At 38.1% G+C, this 12,961-nt stretch overlaps 2 protein-coding genes across 4 annotated transcripts; both read left to right on the top strand.

Moving 5' to 3' along the window:
* The first annotated feature begins 2,663 nt into the window (after positions 1-2,663).
* Positions 2,664-7,664, top strand: LOC103437293 (protein FAR1-RELATED SEQUENCE 8). Of its 3 annotated transcripts, none has more exons than XR_529673.4 (3): positions 2,664-2,821; positions 4,237-6,562; positions 7,318-7,664. XR_529673.4 is itself a non-coding variant. In XM_008375770.4 (2 exons), exons 1-2 carry the CDS (start codon positions 2,753-2,755, stop codon positions 6,400-6,402), a joined length of 2,235 nt encoding a protein of 744 aa, XP_008373992.1. In that variant the 5' UTR covers positions 2,664-2,752; the 3' UTR covers positions 6,403-6,802. The 3 variants fall into 3 exon arrangements, 1 of the variants encoding a protein (XP_008373992.1); XR_529674.4 differs by having other exon boundaries at positions 7,315-7,664; XM_008375770.4 differs by lacking the exon at positions 7,318-7,664 and having other exon boundaries at positions 4,237-6,802.
* Positions 7,665-9,055: 1,391 nt separating this feature from the next.
* LOC139193435 (uncharacterized) lies at positions 9,056-9,514 on the top strand. The gene is made up of 2 exons (XM_070816456.1): positions 9,056-9,319; positions 9,422-9,514. The coding sequence occupies exons 1-2, from the start codon at positions 9,056-9,058 to the stop codon at positions 9,512-9,514; spliced, it is 357 nt and encodes a 118-aa protein (XP_070672557.1).
* Positions 9,515-12,961: the final 3,447 nt, after the last annotated feature.

Genomic DNA, 12,961 nt, shown 5'->3' with positions numbered 1-12,961 from the left:
TCTCAGTGAGGGGAGCAATTTTCATAATTGGGCCGAAGTCCAATTCGGCCGGGAAACACCTGAAAACCTCCTTGATCCCCCAGAGCCCTATAATTTGGGTGTTTTCAATTCAACCTCCATACAAGCTCCGATGCCTCCACCACTGCTTGGGTTTTGTTCCTAAGGTTGAGGGGAACCTATTGGTGGTGATAATCGATGAAGTGGACTTCGAAAATGGTGGATCACTGCCGAGACGCCATCGCACCCATCGATGCATTTCCCACGAATCCAATGCCAAATTGTATGAATTTTGGGATGGAATTGGTAGAATGAGGGGCGAGATGATGATTGGGAGTGGTACATCGGTCCAATTTGTCGGAAATCCAATGGAAACCTGTCAGAAAATATGGAGGAAATGGGTCAGTCACTCAGGTCAGAAAAAGGATCCGTATTGGGTGTTTTCTTCCCCCATCTTTTCCCTCATTTCTCCTGTCTCTTATTCGTCAGTTCATATCTCCCTTCTCTCCTGAATGGGCAATTAATTCCCCCTATCTCTCTTTTCTTTCCTCTCTTATCCGTCCATCTCTCTCATTTCTCTCCTCCACTCATCATCACAACCGTCCACGTGGCTCAATTAGATTGCTCCAGAAAATCTGGAGCCTTCTAGAGTGAGGTTTAATTTACTAAAATGACTCCGACTTTAAACTTTAATATTTCTTTCGTTATAACTCCAAATTACGTTCCGTTTACGTTCATGCGCTCGTATTGATGAGTACTATCCAAATACATAAAGAAAAGTAGGAAAATATATGCAAATCAAATACGTCATCGAAAATTCAATTTAGTCCATTAAGGGCGTTTTTGTCCTTTTACTTATCAAAAAATTTGTACGCCGTAAATATATAAGCATTGAAACTACGAATACGAATATGAAATACGAAATACATAATTTTAAATAGTGAAATCCGGGGACGGAATTTCACAGATTTACTTCGAAATTTTGAGTAGCTTTTCAAGAAGGGTTCGAAACTACTCTACAGCACCGCCTATCATCCTCAAACCGATGGACAATTAGATAAAACTATTCAAACGCTGGAAGACATGCTAAGATCTTCAGTCCTGTAGTTTAGAGACAAATGGCACAAATGCTTACCTTTGATAGAATTCGCCTACAACAACAGCTTTCACTCCAACATTAGTATGTCACCATTTGAGGCGTTGTATGGAAACCTTGTCATACACCGTTGTGTTGGTCCGAGGTCGGCGAAAGAGTTTTGGTGGGTCCTGAAATTGTAGATGAGACGACGCAAAATATCCAAGTGATAAAGAGTAATCTGAAAGCAGCATAAATTGACAAAAGAGTATAGCAGATGGACATTCGACTGATAAGGTATATGTAGTTGGAGATTGGGTGTTCTTAAAACTATCACCATAGAAGGATGTTGTACGTTTCGAGAAGAAAGGAAAACTAAGTCCTCGTTACATCGGGCCATACCAGATCATTAAGCGTTGATGAAGTTGTTTACTGACTTGATCTACCTCCGAAATTGTCAAGAAAGCATAATGTGTTCCACGTGTCCATATTACTAAAATACGTCTCTAATTTGTCACATGTGATTCCTCCTTAGCCGTTAGAGATTAACCCAGATTTGACTTATGATGAGGTTCGAGTGACAATTCTTGACTGGAAAGGCAAAGTTCTCAGAAACAAAATAGTTCGTATGGTGAAAATCTTATGGAGAAACCACTCTGTGGAGGAAGCTAACTGGGAGACAGATGAGTGTATGTGGGACCTTTATCCACGTTTGTTCTTTAACTATGATCTTCAGTAGTGTTGACATTTCGGGGATGAAATTTTCTTAATGGGTTAGGTTGTGATGACATGTCCCTAATTCTCCATGTAATTTCCTTTCCGAGTGTGTAAAATAACGATCATGCAATATTGGCAAAGTGGAACCTGACGTGGACGTAGTTATTCAGCTTTTTATTTATTTTTCCTATAACCGTAATTAAATAGTACTCGCGCGAGTTAGGCTCGAATTGGATTTGTAGCGAAAAAGTTACGTTTAGTTAAAGTGTGTTAACAATTGGTATAATTATGCACGTATGTGTTAATTATTTAGTGTTAGAATTGCTGTTTTTGATAAGGTGAGCCGGATTGTGTAATTTTAAAGTGCACCAAATCTTATCACTTCTCTCTTTAAATCGGTCCCATGACCTAGTCTCCCTCACCAACCAATCAATCACTCTCCTCATTTCTCTCACCCAATTAGACAGCTTCCCCTCTCTCTTTTGTCCAATCAGAAAACCCTTTTCTCTTCTTCTTCTCTCCTTCACTCTGAGCCTCTCTTCCCTCTGCAACACAAACACCATCATCAAACCACACAGATTAGACCTCAAACCACCACCATCGTACTCTCCTCATCACCACGAGTCCATCCGTACGAACCGATTCTAAAATGATTGAGTTTTGGTGAGGATCCTAAGAATCCGTAAATCATGTTCGTCATTGTACATCTCGTGGTCAGTTTTTGTTAAGTACTGTTTATGTTTAATTTTAAATAAAAATATTTAAAATAATTTATGACCGTAAGATATACGATGAATGAACATAATTAACGGATTTTCGAGATTTTCACAAAAAGATTTGTGCGAGGATAAAAAATAGATAAAAAAAAATACACAAATAAAAAACAGCGGTCCCAGCAGTTGAGGGCAAACTAAGGTCACACAACTTTGACATAAGGCGAGCTGAAAGCTCTCCGCCAAAACCATGAACGGCGATGGCACTTTCTCTCCGATCGTCCAGGGTTTGTCAGCAGACCATGACCTCCACATCACCGTAAGTTTCCTCTGTCAGATCATCTTCTTCGCCGACTCTTCTAACAATCTCTCTTACATTGTTCACTCTCTGTTTGATTTGTAACAAGATTAGGGTTCAAAAGTTGAAATTGGAAGTAAAGTTGGGTAATTCTTTTCAAATTTGTATGAAGAACATTTGGGATTTAGAATTTGAAATTTGTTTTATGGTATAGGATTGGGAACTAAGAAATTTTAGAATTTCAGGTCATAAAGCAATTGAGCAGTTTAATTGGAACTCTACTTTGTGAGTTATTTGGGTATGATGACAATTTTGTCAGTTTGGGGAGTTGAATCGGAAGGCCTAAGATTTTATTGAACTTGTTCATGAATACTGTATGTGCCAAGTAATGGTTGAGCAAGTAAAATCATACACATTGGAAGAGGGGGAGAGGAGGGTAACAAGGAATGTGGGTGATATGTAAAGTTCTTAATGATGGTTGAGCAAACGCTATTTGAGCTACTGAAAGAAGCACTGCTGAGTAAAAGCGCTTTATAGAGAAGCACAAGGTGTGTGGTTGAGTGAATTGAGCTGATTGTATCTGCAGATTGAGCTCTGCCTGAACAAACCTTGTAATTTCATTGTAGGTAGTTGGGGAGGTAATAATAAAAGCTTGTTAGGAAACAACCTGCGATAAGTTAATCAATTAAGTTTTGGAATTAGGTCCAGATAAGTGTTAGTATATTACACACAAGAAACTTCGGCTCAAACTGACGTAATGAAGCTTCAAAACTAAAGGATGTTAATGTTAAAATTGGATATTTGGATCAGTTAATTAAGCTTGGATGGTGAAGCATTAACGTTAGAAATGTCTGCACTATCAGTGAAGGATGAAATAAGAGGATGACGATTAGCACACTCGCGTTTGGCTATTAATGGAAGTGGCAAACATGAATGGCCAACATATCAAAATGATGGTTGATAGAATAACAGCAGCAAAACTAGAAAATGAATATTTAAGGGAGCTCGGGATACGACAGATAAGAATCCAAATTTTGCATCTGGTCTGTGTACATGTAGAGAATATAGACGGAGGGTACTGATCAACCACAGTGAATATTCTGAAGTTTTTTAGAAACTATATAAACAATCATAAAGTGAATAAGATTGTGACCTTGCTATCACTTTGCAACAACAACATGCGTAATTTTTTTCAAAACAAAAGAACAGCCAAAAAACTATATTTAAGGGTCTATAAAGCATCATAGTTTTGCATATGGTTGGCACGCGATTTATTTTTTATAAGAAACAAGGTGAACAACAGGAACAATGCATCTAAAAAAGCAAATTAAGAAACTTGGTTGGCAATCCATTGCTTCATATTTCTTTGTTATCTTTCATAAATGCTGCTTGTATTTGGAATATCTTAAGATTTATTGGACTGTTTGCTATTGCAGATAAAAGAAGGTTCTCCAAACAGTGAGCAACTGCTGGAGGATGAAAACAATGACCTTGAAAATGATTGCGAGCAATTGTTTGAGATTGAAGGCAATGAGGCTGAAAGTGAAAGAGATGATACAAGTGATCAATTTTTTGACATTGAAAGCAATGACCATGAGAATGACCAAGGTGATATCAATGAACAATTATTTGAAATTGAAGGCAATAACCATGAAATCAGCAGGGATGATAGAACGTTAATTGATGATCAAAATGGTGGATCTCAAGAAAAGGACTATCCCCCGCCCTTTGTGGGTTTGGAGTTTGATTCATACGATGATGCTTACAATTATTATAATTACTATGCCAAGGAACTTGGCTTTGCCATCAGGGTGAAATCTTCATGGACAAAACGTAACAGCAAAGAAAAGCGTGGTGCAGTGCTCTGTTGCAACTGTGAGGGTTTTAAAACAATTAAAGAAGCAAACAGTCGCAAGAAAGAAACAAGAACGGGCTGTCTGGCAATGATAAGGTTGAGGTTAGTGGAATCTACCAGATGGAGGGTGGATGAAGTCAAACTTGAACACAACCATTTATTCGATCCTGAAAGAGCTCAGAACTCCAAGTCGCACAAGAGGATGGATTTTGGGGCTAAAAGAAAGATGGAGTCAACCCCTGATGTTGAAGTACGTACGATCAAGTTATATCGGACACCTGTCGTGGATGCTGTTGGTTATGGATGCCCAAACTCCAACGAAGAAGAAATAAACAACCAGGTTGATCGGTTCAAGCGATTGAAACTCAAAAAAGGAGATGCTAGAGCTATGTACAATTATTTTTGTCGGGCTCAGCTAACTGATCCGAATTTTTTCTATGTGATTGATCTGAATGATGAAGGACATATGAGGAATGTGTTTTGGATTGACTCCAGGTCTAGGGCTGCATACAGTTATTTCAGTGACGTGGTTTCATTTGATACTACATGTCTGTCAAACAATTATGAGATTCCACTTGCTGCATTTGTTGGCGTAAATCACCATGGGCAAACTATTTTGCTTGGTTGTTGTTTGCTAGCTGATGAGACACCAGAAACATATATATGGTTATTTAGGGCATGGCTTACATGTATGTCTGGCCGCCCTCCACAAACGATCATCACAAGCCAGTGCAAGGCCCTGCAAAGTGCTATAGCCGAGGTTTTTCCTAGGGCTCATCATCGTCTTTGTTCTTCGCATGTTGTGCAAAGTATTCTTGAGAATATGGGAGCTATACAAGAATATGAGGCATTTCAGCTGATTTTGAGTACGACTGTATATGACTCTGTAAAAGTAGATGAGTTTGAATTGGCCTGGGAAGATATGGTTAAGAGATTCAGGATTAAGGATCGTGAGTTTATTCGAAGTCTGTTTGAAGATCGAGAGCGATGGGTTCCAGCTTACTCAAAGGACACATTTTTTGCTGTGATGCCCAACATTCAAAACGGTGAGTCGACGAACCCATTTTTCCATAGTTATATCCATCCGCAAACTTCTTTGGAAGAGTTCCTTAGTGTCTATGATGTAATTTTAGAAAAGAAGCGTCAGGAAGAAACTCATAATGATAATGAGTCCGGAGAATTGAGTTCAATGTTACGAACAGGATGCTATTATGAGTCGCAGCTCTCTAAGTTTTACACAAAAGATGTATTCAGAAAGTTTCAAGATGAGGTTTTGATGATGTCTTCTTGTTTTAGTATAACTCAAGTTCACACAAATGGACCAATTGTAACCTACATGATCAAAGAACGTGAAGGGGAGGAAATTCTGAGGGGTGTTAGGAACTTTGAAGTCATGTATGACAAAGCGGGGGCAGAAATTCGTTGTATGTGCAGCTGCTTTAATTTAAATGGCTACCTGTGCCGGCATGCCTTGTGTATCCTCAACTATAATGGTGTGGAAGAAATACCGTTTCAGTATATCTTGACGCGATGGAGGAAAGACTTTAAGCGGTTGTATGTTCCAAATCTTGGGAGTAATAATGTTGATATCACGAACCCAGTTCAGTGGTTTGATCATTTGTATAGAAGAGCAATGCAAGTTGTTCAGGAAGGGATGATTTCTCAGGATCATTATATGGTGTCTTGGCAGGCATTCAAAGAGACTCTGAACAAGGTCCGTCTTGTAGCAGACAAGCATGTACAGTAAAAAAAGTGAATATAGCCTTCCGTCATTCTCTCTAGTCCTGGAGAGATGCTATGTAGGAAAGACCAGAGACAAAAAGGCTGGCGATCGACTGTATGAATTGAAGGGTATAACCAAGGAAGACAACAGAATGTACGGAATTCAAAAAGAAGGATCTCCATAGGTAATTGTGTGCTTTCTCTCCTAGGATTATTATTTATATGCTTTGAAAAAATTCAAGCTAGTTGTTGACGATCTAGTGGTAACCAGTAAGTGGATGCCATCACTCTGCTTGGAGCCTTTACAAAGTTACTTGTACTGATTATATTAGTGAGTAGTGAGTAGTGACCCGCCTAAGTTTGTTTTTGGGATCAATAATTTGGCCATCCAAACATGCAAATTAAATATACCTTTTCTTGGATAATCACTTGTTCCTCCTTTTCCTTTTCATTCCCTTCTTGTTTTTATTTTTTTGCTTTAACTTTACATTATCAAGCCTTTAAACCGGGTTTGTTTAATGTTATGCAAATAAATTCTCTATCGGGGCTTTTTTTTTCTTTTTTTTTTTTTTTTGGATCTATAAATGTACATAAATTTAAGTGGGACTGTGACCAAGTGTAGGAGTTGTATATAAATGGTTTCCAACTCCATTTCAGTTTGTGTTTGCCATTTGTGATTTTACGGGGCATTTGAAGTCAAGAAGTTACAGAAGAATGTCCATATTTTTGTTCGTTTAATAGTTCAAAACTATTATCATATATCTTGATGATGATAATTATCATCACCGATGATCTAAATGTCTTGTATCTGACCGTCCTACTTTCTACTCCAGAAAAGAATCATCATCAAATTGTTGAACTCAGAACTTAAAATATGTATTTGGATTGATGAGTGATTAATTTTTCAGCTACACTGCTAACCCTGTGCTATATACAGCAGGTGGTTTTGGCAAATGTGCTAGAAGATATTGAAGAAGTCGTTTTAACAGTATAGAAGGTGATATACCGTAAACACAAGGTGCAGAATCTTAGACTAGATGTTTCTTTCTCTCCTTCCTTTTACGTTGCGATAGAATGGATCAAACGATTGCCTACCATAATCCTACCCTTCTTCCTGATCCTCCTTCACGCTTAGCGTAACCCGAAGAAGGGTTTTAGACGTTTCTGTAAGGTAGTTGAGCTGACGTTTCTTCGTCGCAGCACTCTTCTTAGCTTCTTCCGTTGTAATTTGAAGATTGTGGCACTACTCTTTTGAACTCTTGTCTATTGAAGATTGAGGATTGTTGAGGATTGTTGTTCGATCGTTACCTTTGCTGCTTCTCATGTTCTCCATCTATTTATTTTTATTTTGAAAAAAATAAGGTTCCAAATAAGTAGAAATGAAAATAGTTCTTATAACAAAAAAAAAAGTTCGCATTTGCTAAAAAATTCTATTGATTGGGAAAGTGAATTTTTTGCCTACAAGCACCAAATTACTCTTGCATTTACATTTTTCTTTTTCTTCGGATTACAAACGATATTCTAAACTAATTTATTACAATAAAAAGTGGAGGAGGGTTGAACAGAAAAAGCCCAACCTGTTGAAAATGCTGGTGGGTAGTGAATGCTCACAATGCCTTTGGTAAAGTTTTTCAATGCCCTCACAGATTGGTTTTCAACATTGGCATTGTTATACATACACATTTCAATGCCCATGAAAATTGGAATAGACTTTGGAAACAAAAAGGAACGTATTTTCAAAGTTGAGGGTTGTAAGTTTCAAAATGCAATAATACAAGTTGCTCTATAAATATACAGAAAGAAAGAAAGATCAATAACATCATCTCTTCCTCCATCTTTTATTTGTTATCCTCTTGTGCTATCGTTTCAGTGTGACATTTTACACCTGCTTTGCTCTATTCACTAAAAAGTTTATCCCTCCAACTTTTACATATTTATAACACATTATCAGCATGACTCTCTAAATATAACTATTCCTCATTTCTCTTCGCCGAAAGAAAAAATGTTTCCTCTAAGGTTTTTATTGTTCATCTTCTTCCTCTGCCTCAACTGCGCAATATACCCTCGCGATGAACCGTTTGCTCCATGTCTGCTTCTAGTTCTCAACCTAACAGTTACATACATCTTTGATTTCTTGTTTGGTGTAGATATTGATTATTAACCCAGTATTTATTTATGTTAATTTTATTGCAATCCAAGATGATACGGTACAATCGCTCATCTTGAACTGAAAATTTAATATTACTGCGATCCAAGATGGTGCAGTATCATCGCCTATCTTGGATTGTAGATCTAATTTTACTACAATTTTAGGTGGAGTGGTATTTTCACCCATCCTACCGTGCATATTTAAATTTGCTTGCTGTTTAATTTCATTGCAATTTTAGGTGGAGCGGTATAATCGCCTATCCTACTCTGCATATTTAAATTTTTCCTGCTACTGGAGTGGTGCAGAATAATTGTTCATCCTATGTTATATTATTTCAATGAGAATGGTGCATTACAATCGCCCTCCTCATTCACCCTGAAAATCTCGAGCTAGAAGTTTTGAGTGCTTATCATTTTGGCCTGAAGATCAAAATGAAAAATTTGTAAGAAGAAGTTCTAACACTATATTCCTCCAGGAATACATATTGTTGCAACTTCTTACACATCTCATTTTTCTTTCAGAAAAGAAAATGGCGAAGCTTGAATATTCTGCCCTGAACATTACCGGGAAAAATTACCTTACCTGGGTACTGGATACCAAGATCCATATGGAAGCAGGGAATCTTGGAGATGCCATCAGGGAAGAGAAAAGCTCATCCTTTCAAGATCGGGCGAATGCCATGATCTTTATTCGTCGCCATCTTGATGAGGGACTAAAGAGCGAGTACTTAACGGTTGAAGATCTGTTAGCTCTCTGGCAGGCCTTGAGAAGCAGATACAATCATCAGACAACGGTGATTCTTCCAAGAGCTCGCTATGAGTGGACTCACCTAAGGATCCAGGATTTCAAGTCAGTGACAGAGTACAATTCTGCGTTATTCAGAATTACCTCTCAGATGAAGCTCTGTGGGGATACTATTACTGAGAAAAATTTGATGGAAAAGACTTTCAGCACATTTCATGCATCTAACGTGCTCCTGCAGCAGTAGTATAGAGCACAAGGCTTCACTGAATACAACCAGCTGATATCTGTGCTCCTAGTAGCTGAACAGAACAATGAGCTCCTGATGAAAAATCATCATTCCAGACCTACTGGATCTGTACCATTCCCAGAAGTGAATGTTGTTTCCCTCGAAGTGAATGCCATATCCTCTGGTGGCGATAATCATAAACGAGGACGTAGCCACAAGTGAGGTCGGTGGAACAGGAAAGGCAAGAACCATGGTGGTCAGTTTCACAACCAGGTTCCAAGGCATAATTCAGGCCCGAGCTTTAAAATTATGAGTCGCCACAAAGGCAAAACTCACATGAACAATGCTCCCAGGAACTCTAAAGGAGCCTGTCATAGGTGTGGTGGCAATGGGCATTGGGGGCGTACTTGTCGTACCCCAAAACATCTGGTGGATCTGTATCAAGCCTCCCTCAAGGAGAAAGGTGTCGAGACCAATTTTCTTGACCAGGTTAAACCAATAGATATACCTGATCCAGTGTGTGACTTATCAGGACAGTTGAACATAACCCACCTAGATGTTTCAGACTTCATTGTGGAAATGGGGAATGAAGTATACCGATCCAACTAAATCGTTTATATTTGATGTACTTTTATTATGCTGAACTTGTAGTTTAAAACTAGCATTTCAGATTCAATAAAAATGGCATGTAAATTTCTTGTTATAACTTGCTTTTAACTCTGATTCCCTTACTCAGAAAGCATGGATAAAAACTATGGTCATTCTCAAAACATGAGATATGGCGAAGACATTTGTCTTGCAGACTGCGCAACTACGCATACAATACTTCGAGATCGAAAATATTTCTCAAGATTGATGCTTACAAAAGTAAGGGTAACAACAATATCAGGACTTTCAGATGTAATTGAAGGCTCAGAGAAAGCCCAAATTATGTTACCAAGTGGAACAATATTGTCCATACAGAATGCGTTGTACACTACTCAATCTACTCAAAATTTGTTAAGTTTCAAAGACATACGTTTAAATGGATACCACATTGAAACGAAAAGTGCAGAAAATGTGGAGTATCTATGCATTACCTCCAATGATACCCAGAAGCGTATATTGGAGAAGTTGCATAGTTTGTCGAGTGAATTTTATTATACATATATAAAGATAGTTGAATCACATACTATCATGAACCAGAAGTTCATTGATTCAAAAGTTTACATGCTTTAGCATGACCGTCTGGGTCACCTAGGATCTACCATGATAAGTAAGATCATTACCAACTATAATGGACATCCATTATTGAGCAGACACATTGCTATCTCAAATGACAACCCTTGCAAGGCTTGTTCTTAAGGGAAATTGGTAATTAGACCATCACAACTAAAGGTTGATGCTGAATCCCCATCATTTCTGCAAAAAATTCAAAGGGATATTTGTGGACCTATTCAACCATCCTATGGATCATTTCGATATTTTATGGTTTTGGTTTATGCATCTACCCGATGGTCACATGTTTGTCTCTTGTCTACTTGGAATGTAGCTTTTGCGAGACTTCTTGCTCAGATAACTAAGTTACAAGCACAGTTCCCAAATTATCCTATTAAGTCAATCCGACTTGATAACGTTGGTGAATTTACATCTCAAACCTTTGATGATTACTGCATGACATTGGGCATCGATGTTGAACACCTTGTTCCTCATGTCCATAGTTTAGCAGAAGCATTGATCAAGCAGCTTCAGTTAATAACCCGTACTCTGCTTATGAAAATACAATTGCCATTTTTTGCATGGGGACATGCCATCTTACATGCTGCATCATTGGTTCGATTGAGACCTATAGCTAACCACCAATACTCCTCAGTACAACTCATGTTTGGGCATCAACCAAACATTTCACATTTACGAGTTTTTGGTTATGCTGTTTATGTGCCTATTGCACCCTGGCAATGCACTAAAATGGGACCCTCAGCGTAGACTGGGAATTTATGTGGGTTTTGATTCACCATCTATCATTAGATATTTGGAACCCTTGACAGGTGATATGTTTACAACTCGTTTTGCTAATTGTCACTTTGATGAGACAGTATTCCCGTCATTATGGGGAGAAAAGATCGTTCCAGAAGAACGAAAAGAGCTGACATGGGTTGTTCCCACGTTGTCTCATTTTGATCCATGTAGCACTTAATGTGAAAATGAAGTGAAACGAATCGTTCATCTTCAAAGCATTTCCAATCAAATGCCAGATGCATTTAATGATGCTATGAAAGTGACAAAATCACATATACCAACTGCAAATGCACCTGCAAGGATTGATGTCCATGTTGAACAAAATAAAGTGGCTGCGATTGATTCATCTGGTGCACGCCTGAAGCGTGGTAGACCCCCAGGTTCAAAAGATTCAGCCCCTTGAAAGCGAAAGACAAGGGTACAACTGAATCCAAATGAAATCATTCAGAAAAAGAGAATGAATGACAAATCTACAATTCATGATTCTAGACTTCCAAAAGTAGAAAATGTCCTTGATGAGACACATGTCCCTGAAGAAACACCAGTACATAAGAGCAAAGAAATCTCCATAAATTATGCATGTACTAATGAATTGTGAGATCAGAATGAAATAATCATCGACGATATGTTCGCATTCGCAGTAGCCACTAAAATCATATTAAGTGATAATATTGAGCCCTGCTCTGTTGATGATTATAAACAGAGATAAGATTGGCCTAAGTGGAAAGATGCAATCCAGGCAGAATTAAATTCCTTGGAAAGGCGATATGTTTTTGGACCAGTAGTCCAAACCCCGCCTGGTGTAAACCCTGTGGATTACAAATGGGTATTCACAAGGAAATGCAATGAGAAAAACAAGATTGCAAGATATAAAGCATGATTCGTTGCACAAGGTTTTTCGCAAAGACCTGGAATTGATTATGAGGAGACATACTCTCATGTAATGGACGCAATTACGTTTCGTTACTTAATAAGTTTAGTGGTTTTAGAAAAACTTGACATGCGACTTATGGATGTCATCACCGCGTATCTATATGGAGAATTAGATACTGACATGTATATGAAAGTCCCATAAGGACTTAAGTTGCCTGAAACAAGTAACAAACCACGAGGTATGCTCTCGATCAAATTAAGGCGATCATTGTATAGGCTAAAACAATCTGGACGAATGTGGTATAATCGTCTCAATGAGTATTTGATCAAAGAAGGATACATCAACAATGTCATTTGCCATTGTGTGTTCATTAAGAAATCCAACTCTGGATTTGCTATAGTGGCAGTATATGTCGATGATATGTACCTAGTTGGAACTCCTGAAGAGTTAAATAAAACAGCTGAATATCTAAAAATCGAATTTGAAATGAAAGACCTTGGAAAAACGAAATTTTGTCTCGGCCTGCAGATTGAACATTGTGCTAGTGGAATTTTGGTCCACCAATCAGCTTATATTGAAAAAATCCTGAAGCG

Source organism: Malus domestica, chromosome 17 (genome assembly GCF_042453785.1).
Source record: "Malus domestica chromosome 17, GDT2T_hap1".
In the NCBI taxonomy this organism is placed as follows: domain Eukaryota; kingdom Viridiplantae; phylum Streptophyta; class Magnoliopsida; order Rosales; family Rosaceae; genus Malus; species Malus domestica.
This window is presented reverse-complemented; position numbering and strand designations above follow the sequence as displayed.